We start from the raw sequence: 17,247 nt of genomic DNA on the forward strand, positions 1-17,247 counted from the left end.
TACATTGACTACGAAAGTACTCTTACAATCACAGTAGGCTCCTGACCACAGCTAAAACATCGGACTCCTCCCATACTCTTGAATTCATTTTCTATTAATCTATCCTCTGACACTCTGTTAAACCACATTTGAGCTCTTTATAGTTTCTGAATATGCCAAGCTCATTTCTGTCTCAGGATTTCTTGTATTGTTTGCTTTGCCTACAAGGCTTACACTCCAGATCTTCCCATAGCTCTTCCCCTAAATCCTGCTCCTTTTTTTCTTCCTCTTGCATTATTCCACCTAACTCCATTTCTACCCCAATTTTTCTGCATCCCATTCCCTACTCATATCTTCATAGTACTTGTTATTATTTAAATTATCTTACTTATTGGTTTTATCGCCCCTCCCCTCCTTAAAAGGGTCTATGTAGCCTTGGTTGTCCTGGAACTATGCAAACCAGGCTGGCCTCAAATGCACAAAGATCTGCCTGCCTCTACTTCCCAAGTGCTGGGATTAAAGGTTTGTAAAACCATTCCCAGTGGTTATATATTTCTTATCAGTCTCTCACAGAACTGAAATATAAAAACCCTGAAGCAAGATCTTATCTTTTACACTTCTATGATTTATCTAGAGTAGTACCTAGCATTTAGTTCTAAATAAATATCTAAATTAAAAATAATTCTTAAAAGATTATTTTATGTGTATATCCCAAAAACAGGAAAGCAAATGTAGAAAACAATAAAAGAAATAAAACAGGCTAACTATTTATTATGTTTGGTAGGTAATATGCACATAAATAATACTTAGAAGTTTAAATGCATAGAAATAGATAAATTAGTTAATTTTAGCCCCAATGGATTCATTAAATTTGTACCCTTTGGTATGTACCTCTGGAGGGTATTTCTTTATTGTCTGTAATTTTAACTTCTTTTAACTTTCTTTTTATTTATAACAAACATAATTAGGAAAAGGGTAACTGATAGCAATTTAATAACCAAGGTTTTTTATTTTGAAATAATTTCACTTATTCCTTGTTGAATAGAAAAATTTATCATTTGCCTTACTTAGAAGAATAAAAGCCAAGGAAACATTTTTTACAGAATCTTCTTTGAGGAAACATAGTCCCTTCATTCAGAAGCTTTAAAATTCACTCTCAATCTTTAATTCTTAGGTTTTGACATCCTTCAGTTAAGTAAAACTTTATGAGACATTTTACATGCTTTAAACACTATGAAATTAACACTCAGCAGTTCATACACGTTATTAGTCAACTATACCTTAACTTTCTGCGCCATATAGAACCTCTGGGATAGTAAGTTACTGATCATGTTATTACATTTATTTATCTATTAACAAAGATATCTTACTTAGATTAGCACTGAAATTGACATAAGCAAAACAGGTAGGTACTGCAGACCCCAGGCAATCCAGCTTATTTATCATACCCAAAGTTTTTGTGTTTTTTTCCAAGGGGTGTAAAAAAAAATGAAACACAAAATACAAGAACTATCAGGTTTTGCATTTTTTGGTTTTTAGTAATGACACCTTTTACTGCAAAAAGGGAGGATTTCTGAGCAATCAAAGTTTATTCTTGTCATGCTATGTTAACTCTGTTTTAAGTTATTTAGCCAATTTTTTGTTTGTTTTGATTTTTTATTTGTTTGTTTATTTGTTTGAGATAGAGTTTCTCTGTGTGTAGCCTTGATAGTCCTAGAAATTGCTCTGTAGATCAGGTTGGCCTCAAACTCACAGAAATCCACCTGCCTCTGCCTCCCAAGTGCTGGAAATAAAGGTGTGCACCACCACTACCAAGCCCTATTTTACCTTTTTTTTTTAAAATCTAATAATCTGTGTCAATACTTTGACTCACTCAAGTTACTTCAAAATGCGTAAAATACAATAAGCAATGTAAAAAGGTCAAACTTACATTTTATGAAAACAGAGTAATAAAATAATAATAAAATTTTGGTAAAAATTATAAACATTAAATGCTCCATTCTATTTAGAAGAGTCAAAAAGTATCATTTATCCTCTTCCTCTTACTATTTTTCTTGATCTCTCGCGACAACTAAATCTCCCTACTATATAGCTCAAAAGCAGTCACAAAGGAAACAATTTACATGCCCTTACATTTCATGCCTTTATGCACTCAGAATCCATCAATAGCAGTCAACTGACAACTACCAAGAGTATCCTGCCTAAAATGGCACAATGAAATTCATAATTTTGTGTAATTAAAATATACTAACATGTTTTTGTTTTAAGACTATATTGATAATGTCAGAAGAATCCAACAACATGACCCAGGCTTACATATTTTCACGTGGAAATATTCTTCAGTTATATCTTACAATTTCTTTCTTGAAAATATTGAGGATAAAAGTCCATTTAATAAGGATCTAGTTCCAAACCTAACATAAACTGCATGAACAATTCAAATCATGAGATTGTATTTAATGTCAGTGCTATTGCAATCTACAAATCACAATAAATATCCCAAGAAGTTGTAATGGTCTATAGAGAAAAAAAAATCTACATCACATTTCAACCATAGCAATGAAATCTTCAAATAATGATTTCAAACAAAAACATGGTTAATACCTAAACATTTGCTGAATTGTCAAGCTCTAATAAAACTAAAATTACGATGTCTCCATCTGTTAATGTGACAGGAACAAGCTGATAAACAAAGTCAGAACAACAGTGTATTCTGGCAAAACTAAGAACTTCCTGAAAACCTAGAAAAATATGCCCACAGCAGATGGGTCACTTAGAAATGAATACAACAGTCTGTCAAACTGAGTACTGTTCTAATTCTCTAAATTAAAATCAGTAGGAGCTCCACTTTCTAAGAGTCTCGTGGCACTAGGAAGACCAAAGGGGAGGAAATCTGAAGATGAACATACACACATCTGATGTGACCTAACGGGTCATACTCTCAGGTTTCCTGTCAAACATACTAAATTCAGGTAAATTCCTTACCAGTTAACTTCTTCACAGGTTGGAGCCGAACACTGATAGACTGATGTGTGAGTAAGGGGGAGGATGGAAGAGAGCGAGACATGCCCTCCATAATCCGAATGTGCTGCATACCTTCACTCACTGCAAGTGGTGGAACAGCATAGTCTGGCTCAAAAGCACAGTCGCTTTCTGTGGAGATGCCACCTGTTGAAAGAAAAGAATGGTATCAAAAAGCTGATAAGAAAAGGATTTTTAATTCTTTACAAAATGTAATCTTCTAGGATGACTCAGAATATTATCTCTCTCTCTCTCTCTCTCTCTCTCTCTCTCTCTCTCTCTCTCACACACACACACACACACACACACACACACACACACACACTGCAGAATATTTGTTTACACCATCACGATGTGTCTTGGCCAACAGGTTTTCTGATTCGTTTAATAAAGAGTTGAATGACCAAAAGCTAGGCAGAAAGAGGTTAAGCAGGACTTCCTGGGACAGAGAGGAGTCTGGGAGGAAGAAAGGACTCAAGAGGAAGCAGAATGTGCAGGAGGAGAGGTAAAAATTACTAACCATGTGGCAGGATGTAGATTAATAGAAATGGGTTCATTTAAGTTATAAGAACTACTTAGAAACAAAGTTCAGCTATAGGCTGAACTTTCATGATGAATAAGATGTCTTCATGTCATTATTTGGGAGCTAGCTTGTGGGACAAAGACTTTTGATACATATGGTGTCTACTGTGGGGGCACATATTTCCACATAGGACCCGAGAAAGCTTTTTATTTTTTTAAAGTACCGAACATGCAAAAACGGAGCCAGACAGGACTTCCTAGTCTCACATTTTCTCAGAGAGATGGCTCTTGGCCGTTGCCTGCAGGCTTGATCCAGCCAGCGCCATGTACAGAGTAGTGCAGAAGGTTTAAAGGCTTGGCCCATGCAGTCAAAAAAGGCTGCAGGCATGCATGCAATAAAGCAATCTAGACCAAGGGACCAAGAAAACCTTTAAACAGATACAGATTTAAAAAAAAGAGTATAGATAGTCATTAAAAACAAACAAATAGTTAAAAATAATAAAGCCTTTAAGTACTATAAAAAGGTAAGCCATGTAAGGAGGGGAAATATTAAACACAGGAAGTTTGAATCTTATATGGTGCTTTGTTAATTTTGAATTTTTGGAATTCTAATTAACAGAGAATGGCAGCTGCTGAGAGACAATGGATTATGGAAGGAACTGAATTAAACCAGCCTTTATACTTTAGGGATGTCTTGGCTGTCGAATGAAGTTTCTGTCCCACCCGGTCCTTCAATTGTTCAGTCCCAAAGAAAACACACAGAGGGCTACATTAATTATAAACTGATTGGCCTGTTAGCTCAGGCTTCTTATCAACTCTTATAACTTATATTAGCCCATAATTCTTGTCTGTGTTAGCCATGTGGCTTGGTACATTTTTTGGTGAGGCAGTCACACCTTGTTTGCTCTGTGTCTGGCTTCCTCTGTGTCTGGATGATGACTGCAGACTGAAACTTCCCTCTTCTCATAATTCCTGCCTCTACTTCCTGCCTGGTTGCCCCACCTATACTTCCTGCCTGACTACTGGCCAATCAGCATTTTATTAAAAATAATATAATTGACAAAAGACCATTGTCCCACAGCACTTCCCTCCCTTTTTATTTTAAAACAAGAACTCTAAATCTAATATCATTTGTTTAGTTTTTCTCATGATCATCTGGGCCATTCCTTCTATTGGAGATTTCTCAGGGGGGGTTTCCTTGGTCAAGCCTGATTTTTCTTAATGCAGAATGAATGCACAGTCCCTCATTTCCTGTGGAAACAAAAGCAAAACCTCTTCTCCAAATAACATATCTTTTGACTTAAGTTTTAAAGTCAAAGCATTTTTAAAATACATATACTGGATTAATCCAGCAATATTTATAATCAAATGTCTTTTAGCAGCTTTTGCACCTTCCTTACTCATCAAACAATTTAAAGACAACACAATAACACACAGTATCCAGACTCTCTGTGTATTTTTATCTTTACATGGCTTTATTTTAACCTATTTTTTATTTTTATTTTTAATTTTTGGCTTTTTGAAACAGGGTTTCTCTGTGTATCTTTGGCTGTTCTGGAATTCACTCTGTAGACCAGGCTGTTCTTGAACTCACAGAGATCTGTGTGCCTCTGCCTCCCAAGTGTTGGGATTAAAGGTGTGTGCCACCATACCTTGAATTTACAGAGATCAGTCTGCCTCTGCTTCCCAGGTGTTGTGATTAAAGGCATGTGCCACCACACCCAATTACTCTCTTCCTTTCTTATTCTATTTTGAGGACTTTATTTTCTTTTTTTACATATATTTCTAAACACACTGTAAACTGTTTAAAGGCTTTTTTGTCTGAAACTATCTTTACTATATCTCTCTTTTTGACCACATGAGTCTTTAATTTGCTAAGCAATATGGCTAGGATTAAAGCCCTGGCTTTGATGGGTAGATCGACCCCATTGCTTAGCTTTCTGAAAGACTAGCCTCACGGCAGAGGTACTGGCCAGAACCACATTTAAAAGCCACAACTCTATGGCATTTCAAGGTCCCTGCCACCATCAAAAAGTATGCAGTCAGCTTTTTATCAACATCATGTAACTGTTTCATGGCAGGACCTCTTAAAAGAGTTGTATAATTTTGCAGCTAAAGCTGAGTCAGGAAGCCTCTCTTAAATGAGAGCACTTTCCTTTAGCAAGCAGAGCCCACCTGAGAAAATACTACTATCAATAAGCCATGCTTAAATTCTTTTCTGTCTAGGATTACTTCCCAAGCTCTCTCAGGCTTTATGTGGATGTAGTTGCCCCATATTGGGCACCATTTGTTGACTGTGGTTTTTGTGGGACAATGGTCTTTTATCCTGTCAATTGTATTATTTTTAATAAAATGCGGATTGGCCAGTAGTCAGGCAGGAAGTATAGGTGGGGCGACCAAGCAGGAAGTAGAGGCAGGAATTATGAGAAGAGGAAAGTTTCAGTCTGCAGTCGTTACCCAGATACAGAGGAAGCCAGACACAGAGCAAGCAAAGTGTGACTGCCTCGCCGAAAAAGGTACCAAGCCACATGGCTAACACAGACAAGAATTATGGGCTAATATGTTATAAGAGTTGATAAGAAGCCTGAGCTACTAGGCTACAATTTATAATTAATGTAGCCCTCTGTGTGTTTTCTTTAGGACTGAACAACTGAAGGACCGGGTGGGACAGAAACTTCAGTCAACTCTTGGCTTCAGAATGGAAGTCAAGAAATGATTTGCATTGGGGAAGAGGTTGTGCTTTTGTTTTTACAGGAAATGAAATGCTATGGATTTCTTCAAAATAAATGAAGATCAGATTTGATCGAGGGAGACCTGAGGATCTTGGCTACAGACCAAAGGGGAAAAGCCAAGAAAGACTACAGGACAGGTGACATATATGCTGATCCCTCAACATGGGAACAGTACTGAGACTGGATAAGACATGAAAAATCTTGTTGGCTGCAGAGTCCTCATGATTTATTACATGCCATCCTTTCATATGACATGGATAGAGACTTATATTACAGTTTGGCTAAGCAGTCAAGTTGACATATGCCTTTTACCTGCATATGCAGAACAGAAAAAAAACATCTTTAGCTGAATTGTGTATACCACATATTCCATACTTGTGTTAATACAGATATATTAACATATATACCCTTACGTGTTTTCAGAAAAAAAGGACCAGACACCAATAAATATAAGTAGCTCAGGTGATCTAGCCTCTCAGAATGTCTCTGTTGCAGTTTCCACAAAATTATGCATACAAAACAACTTTAAAGCTGCTAGCTGAGATGGCCAGCCTCACACTACTCCAGCCAGGACTTTGGATAAGTCCTGTACTTTCCCATCACACAGAGACAGGACAACAAATAATACAGCTAGCTCTCCCAGGACTCGACCATTATCTCAATTTTCTCAGGATACCTTAAAGATGCCATTGCCCCCAGATAGCAGGAAGTATTTTAAGCATACATGCCCACATTCCCAAGAGGTGGGGTGGGCGGTTCTTCATCATTCAATGGATGTCAGCATTTAGGAGAGTTGGTTACAAGTTGTTATTTGTCATGGTAAGGGAAGAAACTAAGCAAGGGAAGTTAGATTCAAGGATCTCTTTCTGAAAAGAAAAGGGGGGAGGAATAGGAATGATAGAACAAAAGGGTAGATTCTTGAATCTACTTTAAACTAAAAAGGCAACTATTAATCTCAAATATTTTACATTGGTATGGATTTTTGTATATTGATAATATTTAAGGTTATTTTTGTTAGAAAATAATCTATGTTTCTACTATTGTTTAAAATATTTTGTATACTGATACAAATTTAAGGGTATTTTTGTTATGTTGTATATATGTTTCCATTATTCTTTTGGTATAATATCTATGCAGCTCATTTTAAAACATAATGTATAATTACAAAAAAACAGGTTAGTAGCTTGTTATCAATAATAATCAAACTGGTAGTCATGTTATGCTTTCAAGGTTAAACAGAGATATATTTTAGATAAACAGGTGGTCTTCAAATACTACAGAGACCTATAGAATAAGGCATTTAAGGTATTTTAATAACCTAAGACTTTTCATCTAAGCCATACGCCAAACTTTCATAATTAATAAGAAGTCTCCATGTCATTATTTGCAAGTTGGCTGGTGACACAGAGAAAGACTCATTTTACACACACACACACACACACACACACACACACACATTCATTTGTATATTTTCTGGGAGGGAGAAAGGGAGCAGTGGATAGAAGGAGGGAAGGAAACATGTAAGGAAGAAAGGAAATAGAGAAAGGGAAAAAGAAAAAGAGAGTCTGGCTCTTACAAGGATATCTCCCATAAAATTAAAGATAATAGTGCACTGCCAGGACTGCAAAAACAAACACATCTTAGAGAAGATATCATGATAAGTCTCAAATTATTTATGCAAGTTTGCATATATAATATCTGGCCATCAATTAACAGTAACACATATACATTGAACAGGATGAATTGGAAAAATCATGTAAGCTGGGAATATAACTCATGGGCAGAGTGCTTGTTTCACATGCTCAAGGCCCTAGGTTTGATATTTAGAACTGAATAAACAAATAAATGTAAAAGGGGCGGGGGGAGAACAAGAGGGAGAAAGCCAAATGAACCAAAAAACCTGACAAAAGATACAATGTGTTGACCAAAATATTACAGCATTTAAAGGAGTACGTTTAATATGTTAAGAAACTAAAAGTTTAGAATTTGTGTTAAAAGATGAAATTTAAATTTAGATGAATTTGAAAGCCAATTTACATAAAAGAGAGAACTAGAAAGCTGAAAGATGTGTTGGGAAAAATTAGAATGATGACAAGAGAGTCAAAAGAACAGAAGTGAAGACTGATGAGACACTGTGACAAGTACGTACAGGCACTTGCCCACTAAGCCTGACCACCTGTGCTCAATCCTCAGGAACCACACAGGAAGAACAGAACCAACTCCTGCAAGCTATCCTCTGACCACCAAATACATACTGTGGGCATGTATGTATGTGCTTACACATATACACACACAAAATATTTTTTAATAATTATTCTAGTCTATTTATTTATTTTTGTTTTTTTTCAGATAGAGAGGTTTTTCTGTGTAGCCTTGGCTGTCCTGGCACTCACTCTGTACACCTCAAACTCACAGAGATTCACCTTCCACTGCCTCCCGAGTACTGGGATTAAATATGTGTGCCACCATGCCCGGCTCAAAATATTTTTAATAAAGAATAAATTTACAATAATGGAAATGTGTGTTTGGATAAATGGTACCAAAAGTATGATCAACAAAAAACCATTTTGGTTATCAAAGAATGCTCTTAAAAGGATGAAAATACAGTTCTCAGAATGGGAAAATATTTGCAAATATTTTTGATGAGTCTAAGGTCTAGGATATACAAAGAACTCTTACAATTCAACAACACACACACACCAATTAAAAACTGAGCAAACAACTTTTACAAAGGACTTATAAATGGTCCCTCTGCATGTGAAAAGATACTGAAGCTTTCTATAAAAGTCAATCAAAGTCAAGTGAGAACCTTCTTTATAGTCAATTAGATTCACCTTTAAAAACAATAGATAGATAGATAGATAGATAGATAGATAGATAGATAGATAGATAGATAGATAGATGCTTTAAAAATGGGCCAGTGTGATGGCTCAGTAAGTGAGAATGCTTGCTGCAAACCTCAAGGACCTGAGACCAATTTCCAGAACCTATATTGTGGAAAGAGAACACTCATTCCTGCAAGTTCATCTTGACATGGGTATGTGTGTTCATGGTGTATGACTTGTATGTGTGTGTGTTAGGGTATATGAATTGTATGCATGTGTTAAATTATGTGAATTGTACGTGTGTTATAGGATAGGAACTGCATGTATGTGTTATAGAATGTGAACTGCATATTGTTACAATATGTGAATTGTATGTTTGTGTTACAATATGTGAACTGCAGTCCAAGGAAGAATGACACAGGTATTTACCTCTAACCACATATTTTTCAACCCAGAAGTATAGAAATCACTACAAATTTCTTCTCTTACCAACCTTTTGCTCCATGTGACTATGTTTTGCAGATTATCAATCTAAATAATCAAAAATAATTGGTAGACATATAGAGAAATTGGACCACCATACTAATGGTAGGAGTGAAAAATGGTGTAGTTGCTTTGTAAAACAGGAGACTCATCTAAAAGTTAAACACAGAATCACCATGTAACTCAATTCTTTCTTTCATGTACATAACCAAACACACTGAAAACATGTTTATTACCCAAACTTAGACATGAATGTTTGCAGAAGCATTATTCATAATATCCAAAAGCAGAAGCAACACAAATGCGTCATAAACTAATAAACAGATAAGCAAAATGTGATATAGTATTTTACATAAATGAAGTATTATTTGGCTATCAAAGAGATGATGGCCTAACAAATACTATGCAGTTGAAAAAACCTTGAAAGCATAATGTTCAGTGCAAGAGAAGTCACAAAAAGCCACATACTATATGATCCTGCTTATATGAGATGCTCTGGAGAGATGAATCAAGGACAACAAGTAGACAGCAGTTTCCAGAGCATCCCAGGAAGAGGGAGGGGACTGCTGCTAAACAGGCCTAAAGCTTTCTTTTGCGGTGACAGATAAAGGGCAGTGATGTTTGTGTAGCACAGTGCATATGCGGAGAGCCACTGAACAGTACATACACTTGGAAGTGGTGATTTTCATGTCATAGAATTGTAGTGAGAAGAAGAATGACACAGGTATTTACCTTTAACCACATTATTTTTTCAGTCCAGAAGCATGAAAATCATTTCTAATTTCTTCCCTTACCAACTCTTTACAACACATGGCTAACAGTTTTGCAGATTACCAATCCAAAATATATTTCAAAATGCGATATTCTGTCCACCCTCCTTAGTCCTGACCATTATTAATGTGCCATTAATCTTCAGGAGCAAAAATATAGGATCTATTCTTTCTCCTTGGATTTTAGAAATTTTACTAGGATACTGAAGCTTTATTCTTAGTCTCTGATCAATGTTTAGTGTGTTCTATTTTCCCTCCCCCCGCCTGAGCAGATGGATATTGTGTCTCCTAGACCTATTTATTCAAGTCTGGTTTTCTAACATTAGGTTCTAATAATTAGGATTTCATGAACATATCTGAAATTGATTTATCTACAATTGATTTATAATTACATTATTTTACAGATTAGTAAACAAAGAGGTATTCCATCATAGTAATTTACAAATTAAAGAGTCTTTTGGTGATCAAAATCAGCAACAGATTTTTTTTTACGAAGGAATATATTCAAAATTCTGCATTTCATTTACTGAAGTACCAGTTTTCACTTACAATGTTCCACTGTTAAAAATAAGCTGATAATTTTAGGATCTGATAATCCTCCTTAAGGAATCATAGTGCAATTAGTCCAGTTTGCCTGTCCTAGTTCATTTCTCTGCTTAGAAAAATTTTCTTTTTATCTTCTTTGTCCTATAAAATTATGTTTGAACTCATTGATGCTATAAAAAATCTAAAAATGCATGTTTCAATTAAAATATTGGTGAATACTAACAGGATTTCGTACATAATAGCTTCCATTAAATAACCAGTAATCTCAAAACACAGCAGAAAACAAACTTCCTTATTCTTAGGAATCTGCAGTTTGACTATAGATCCTCTGGTACATGCTGAGCTCTACAGAAGTTGGCTAGTCACCACATCTCATGTTCAGCACCCCAAAAATGTGTCATTAATGGTGGGCCTAGTCACTGAAGGGCCAAGAGAAAATATGGCATGCTACACGGAGAAACAGAGGGTTTCTATTAGGGAAATATTAGGGAGCTCTACAAAGAAGAGTGAGACCAAGGAGGGTGCGAATACACATGGAAGCTGGGACAGGCAATGTCAGAGCACATAGGATCACTTGGTGCCCTACTTTTGTCCTAAGCAAGGAAGATGGGGTGGTGACAGGAAGAACAGACTGCCTGGTTTGACTCTTTTCTGCACTCTCATTTGATTTAAATGCAACTTATTATTCAGCTATTTTCCACATCCAGGTAGGTATTCAATCAGGTAGACCAGTTGTGTTGCTGGGCTTGGATATGCAGAACAACTGACAACCTATCAGAGGTCTTACCAACCAGCAAGCTCCAACTGGAAATGTGTGGTGAGGGTCTGTCTTCAAATTGTTGTTTCTGGTTAACCTATTCAGAAAAAAGCAAGTCACTATCCTATAGTTTACCTTCCTGGGGAGAGGGCAGCAAAGTGTCTCCATTATCCACTTAATATTCATCTATTTTATTTGTTTGGGCTTTATTTGGAGTTTTTGTTTTGTTCACTACTTGTGCTAATATTTTGTTTCCTATCATTATTATCTCTCATTCTTCTATCCCATATTCTTTTTCCTGTTTTGCCTTTTCTCTCCCTTTTCCTTTCCCTATCCCTTAGTTTGTACTGTTATTATTTGTTAACACTTTTTTTTTTACCTTTGGTGGTAACTTTTAAATCCTTAAGTTTTCATACAAGCATGCATTATAGCTTAGATATGAAACGTTTACCACCAGCTCGTGTTAAAGTCCTGGTAGCTCTCTATTTGATGGATATTCTGGAAATTTCAAGAGCTAGAGAGCATATGAAGTAGGTAGGTAACCAGGTCCCTTTCCCTTCCTCCTCCCTCCCTCTCCCCCTCTCTCCCCCGCCTCTCTCCTTTCTCCTGTATGTCATGAGTTGATTAATTCTCCTTTGCTACAGCCTACCACTGCCACAATGTTCTCTTCTAAAATACAACCAGAAAAATGGAGCCAACTATTCAGTGACTCATTTCTCTAAAATATGAGCCAAAATAAATTCTCAATGGCTTAAAATGTTTCTGTCTGAAAACGGGTCACAGTTCTACAAAAGTAATACAATACCTAATACTGTTACTAATAGAATGAACATCAATGCAAAACTTCAAGAACTGAAGACATTTAAAGACCCAAACAGACATGACCAAAAAAGAACCTCTCTGTGTCACTGTGATGGTTTGAAAGAAAAAAAAAAGACCACCAAAGGGAGTGGCACTATTAGGAGATGTGGCTTTGTGGAGTAAGTATGGTCTTCTGGGAGGAAGTGTGTCACTGCAGAAGTAGGTCTCATATATGCTCAAGATACTGCCCAGTGTCTCAGACCACTTCCTGCTGCCTGTGCAAGATGTAGGAATCTCAACTACCTCTCCAGCACCATGTCTGCCTACACACTGCCATGTTCCACCATGCTGATAATGGACTGAACCTCTGAACTCTAAGTCACCCAATTATATGTTTTCCTTTATAAGAGTTGCTCTGGTCATGGTGTCTTGTCACAGTAATAGAAATCCTAATTAAAACAGTCACATAATAGTTAAAATGCTAGCAGGTGAAAACAAAGAGAAAATACTAAGAACTACAAGAAAGTAACTCCATAATTCTTACAAAGGCAAACACATCAGAATTTATCAGCTCTCTCACCAAAAATGCTAAAAGCAAGACAGCGTGGAATGGTCTATTTCAAATAGTAAAACAAACAAACAAACATATGCAGTGGTGCTATCACGTCTCACAAACATTGTTTCACTGCAGACACTCACTATCCCTGGTTTTTAGAATCTTTCTGTACTTTTATCTTCAATTATCAAAGAGTTCTTGGAGGGATGGGGTATGACACAGCTGTCCATTTAAAACTGAGCAGTCAACAGTGACCAGTTGTGAATATCTGTATTAATGACAATCTACTATAAGAAGAAGCTTCTTTGATGAGGACTGAGAGATGGATGAACTACTCTATATACATAAAGATAGTAACTGCTGGGCCTGGTAGTGCACACCTTTAATCCCACCACTTGGAAGCAGAGGCAGGAGGATATCAGTGAGTTCAAGGTCAGCCTATTCTACAAAATGAGAGTTCCAGGCAAAATTCCAAAGAGATACCCTATCCCAAAAACAAACAAATGATCACTTAGGAAATAGTTTATTAACAGATTACTACTATGAGGTTTTCCCCTAGGGATCATGACTTAGCCAGTAGCAAAAAAATAAAAATAAAATAAAACAAAACAACAACAAAAAACCCAATTAACGGTTCCAAGGAAGAGTTCTGCCTTGTAGGGCAGGCTTTAGCCAATCAGAAAGTAGTTGGCTATTTTAATCACATCTGTGCCACTACTAAATCAGCAGGCATGTCCTGCCAGGGCAGTTGTTACCAGGTTCACAACCAGATAAGACAGTGATCATTTTTCTCTACTGGTAGCATGTATAACACTTTCTAGCACTATAAAAGCTAATTATCAGGGATGAAGCTTCCAAGTTGGTACCATCTGGATTTCGCCATGTCCTATACTTATGTAGGTGGTGTTTTTAGCAATAGGGTTTTACCATCAAGTTTCAGAGTATAACCAAGAGTAATGGCAATATCCCGCATTGTTAGGGAGTGTCTATGGGATCCCACTGACTAATGACTCAAAAATTGGCTTTGGGCTTTTTATTTGATAGTGTATGGTATCTCTGAGAGTTACCTCTACCCCAATTACAGGAAACTAAAAAAAATGCTGTAATTAAAGCACATAGGTTAGGCCATATAAGTCTTAATAAATTTAAAGAATTTTTGTGGCATCAGATAACAATGGAACGAAACTGAAAATTAGAATCAAGGGAAGTATACAGATTCTATACAAACATGGGGATTGAACAGTGTACTTTTGAAATAAGATTGAGACCTTGAGTAATGGGGTAAATTTTGAAATTCCTATAACCAAATGAAAATAAAGCATCATTTACCAATATCTGGGATATTGGGAAAACAGTTCTAAAAGGATATATGAGTATATACATTTAAAAAAAATCAGTGATAACAAAAAAAATCAGTGAAATAGGCTAATGATGTACAAGAAGGTTTTAGCAAGCCAAATCCAAATTTATTATAGTAACTGAAAAGACAGAATAAATTATCAGAACTGAAATTAATGGAACAAAACTTTACTATAAAGAAGAAGAGCATAACGGATCAACAAAAATAAGAGCTGACTCTTTAAAAGGATAAAAAAGATTGACAAATTCCAACAAACCAAAATAAACAAGAGTGGATAACAACAGATGCCACTAAGAACCAAAGGATCACTATGGAATATTTAGAATTTTATATACTTATAAAACACCTTTAAAAAATGGAACATTTGATACAGATGAACTATCAAACAACTACAACGGGTCAAACCTCAATGAGATAGAAACAGTAATTAAACATTTCCCAAAATAAAAGAGACAGATTCTAGACACCGATGAATTCTAATAGACCATTAAATAGAAAGGGAGGGAATACTTCCAATATCACTTTACAAAGCCAACATTACCTCAATGACAAACACACATAGAAGCAGGACATTGTAGATCATACCTATTATCTCAGCACTTGGGAGAGTAAAACAGGAGCAATGTCATGAGTTTAAGGCCATCCTGGGCTAAGTTTCAGACCTATGGGAGCAAAGAATGCAATCCTATCTCCTCCTCCCCTCCCCGCAAAAAGATAAAACCAAAACCAAAAGTATAACTAACCTCTTCATGAACATAAATGTAAAAATCTTTAATAAATACTGGTACCCTGAAATTAACAACATTCTAGAAAGATGATGCAGCATAATCAAATTGGCTGTATTCTAATAATGCAAGGATGAGTCAACATATGCAAGTCAGTAAATGCAATACAGTACATAATTAGAACCAAAAACAAAGTCATAAGAGAGTTTACCTAGATGCAGGGAGGAAAAAACCAACCCTTTAACATCCCTTTATGACAAAAGTATAAAAGGAGCTAGATGTAAAACAACAAAGGCTGTTTCAGATGGATGCTTATAGCTAATGTAAAACTCACTGGAGAAAAATGGCAAGTATTTCATTTAAATTTAGAAACACAATAAAGGTGTCTACTTTCCACTCTTATTCATATAGTACTTTAATTCTTGGACAAAACAAAATGCAAGAGAAAGATACAAAGGTGATAGAAATAAGAAAAGAGAAGAAGTTATGCTTTCTTATAGACAATACCATTGTTCACTTAAAGACACAAAAGATTCATCTAGAAAATTTACATCTAATAAACAAATAAATGTTTTTAGTCAAGTGGCAGAACAAAAACAGCCTATGAAAATAAGTAGTTTCTGTGTATACTAATATGTAACTCACTGAAATTTAAGTCAGAAAACAATCCATTCAAAACAGATAAACAGAAACAACAAACCTGACCATAAATCTGAAGACGTTAAAGACTCCTCTGCAATGAAAACTATAAATCACTTAAGGAAGAAACTGAAGAAGATACTAGAAGATGGAAAGGTACCCACTAGAAGGATGAGAAGAATACTGTTTAAAAGACTTATATTACCAAAAGCAATGTATAGATTCAGTGCAAATGCCATCCAAATGTAAATGATAATCTTCATATAAACGGGGGAAACCGCAAATAGAAAAGAAATCATACAGATCTACAAAGATTTTAAATACTTAAAAAACTCTGCACAAAAAGAATAATAAGAAAAACTGCAAGACATTGGGACAAATACAGACTCAGACCAAAGACAATATCCAGAAATAAACTAACACAGTTGTAAACATCTAATTCTTATCAGGGTGTCAAAAACTCACACTGACAAAAAGAAGCCTCTTTAACAAATGATGCTAGGAAAGCTATATGCATGCAAAAGACTGACACTAAACTCCTTTCCCTTACTGATAGCTCAGGAAATATCAGCAGGAACTAACTAATGGGATTGTATAGTATTTAAAAGTTTCTGCATAACAAAGTAAACAATTAAAAGTGAAGAGTTATCCTATAGAATTGAAGAAAATCTTTTCTAGTTATTCATCCTACAAAGGATTAATATATAGAATTTAATACAAGCTCAAAAATTAAACACTTAAAGAGAGGAAGTAATCCATCAATAAACGGGCATATGAGTTGATCAGTTATTTTTAAATAAAATGAAAATAGAAAATATGTTTTCTATCTAAATACCTAAAAATATCTAAATGTAGATGAAAACTACACGTAGATTCACTATCAACCTAGGAAACAACCCTAACACATTTACATAGAGTGGAGTCTCACTAATTGCTGAGAAATCTTCGACATATCTTTCCTATGACCCCAATGCAAAGCACTCACTTTCTTAATGGCACTAATCTCCTTAACAAGACAGCCTACCTTACAACACTTGAAACACTCTTTTTCTGGACAAAACACACATTTTTCAAATTGTTACAGTCTACTTGTCGCTCCCAATTCTTACTTCAAACCTGACTAAAAGCAGCCAGTAGTGATCTATACCCTGAATGCTACACTATCTTAAAATTTGCTTTATCAAATTAGTTCACTAATTCCAATTTAATCTTAACTCAAAGTTTCAGCACGCACAAAATCTAGACAAATTCTTTACTAGATGGTCTGATTCTCAATAGAGCCTTCCTTCTCACCTAAAACTCCACGAATCTTTCCTTCGTTATCCACATTATTGTTGGTGTTCTGGTCTCCTGAGGCCCCACTAGAAGCACCAGGTAACGTCTGGTTACAATTGTATAGCCTTTCAAACTTTGCAAAATCCTCCTGCAAACCGGTTCCAAGGCTTAAGAACAACACATTAGGCTCAGTCGTAACAACCACCCTTCACTTCTTTGGAATCAATTTTCTGTATTGGTTATTTCTGTATATGAG

The 17,247-nt window shown here is 35.7% G+C and overlaps 1 protein-coding gene across 10 annotated transcripts in view; it reads right to left on the reverse strand.

The window, feature by feature from the left end:
• Positions 1 to 17,247, reverse strand: part of Tanc2 (tetratricopeptide repeat, ankyrin repeat and coiled-coil containing 2) — a 299,825-nt gene that overhangs the window by 188,116 nt on the left and 94,462 nt on the right. For 6 of the 10 annotated variants that reach the window (XM_075990388.1, XM_075990389.1, XM_075990387.1 and 3 more), the window contains one exon: positions 2,965 to 3,147. In XM_075990388.1, coding sequence (XP_075846503.1) covers positions 2,965 to 3,147 — 183 coding nt within the window. The remainder of the gene's footprint in view (positions 1 to 2,964; positions 3,148 to 17,247) is intronic. The other 4 variants (XM_075990393.1, XM_075990392.1, XM_075990391.1 and 1 more) reach the window with 1 other exon arrangement.

Source organism: Microtus pennsylvanicus, chromosome 11, assembly GCF_037038515.1.
Source record: "Microtus pennsylvanicus isolate mMicPen1 chromosome 11, mMicPen1.hap1, whole genome shotgun sequence".
In the NCBI taxonomy this organism is placed as follows: Eukaryota; Metazoa; Chordata; class Mammalia; order Rodentia; family Cricetidae; genus Microtus; species Microtus pennsylvanicus.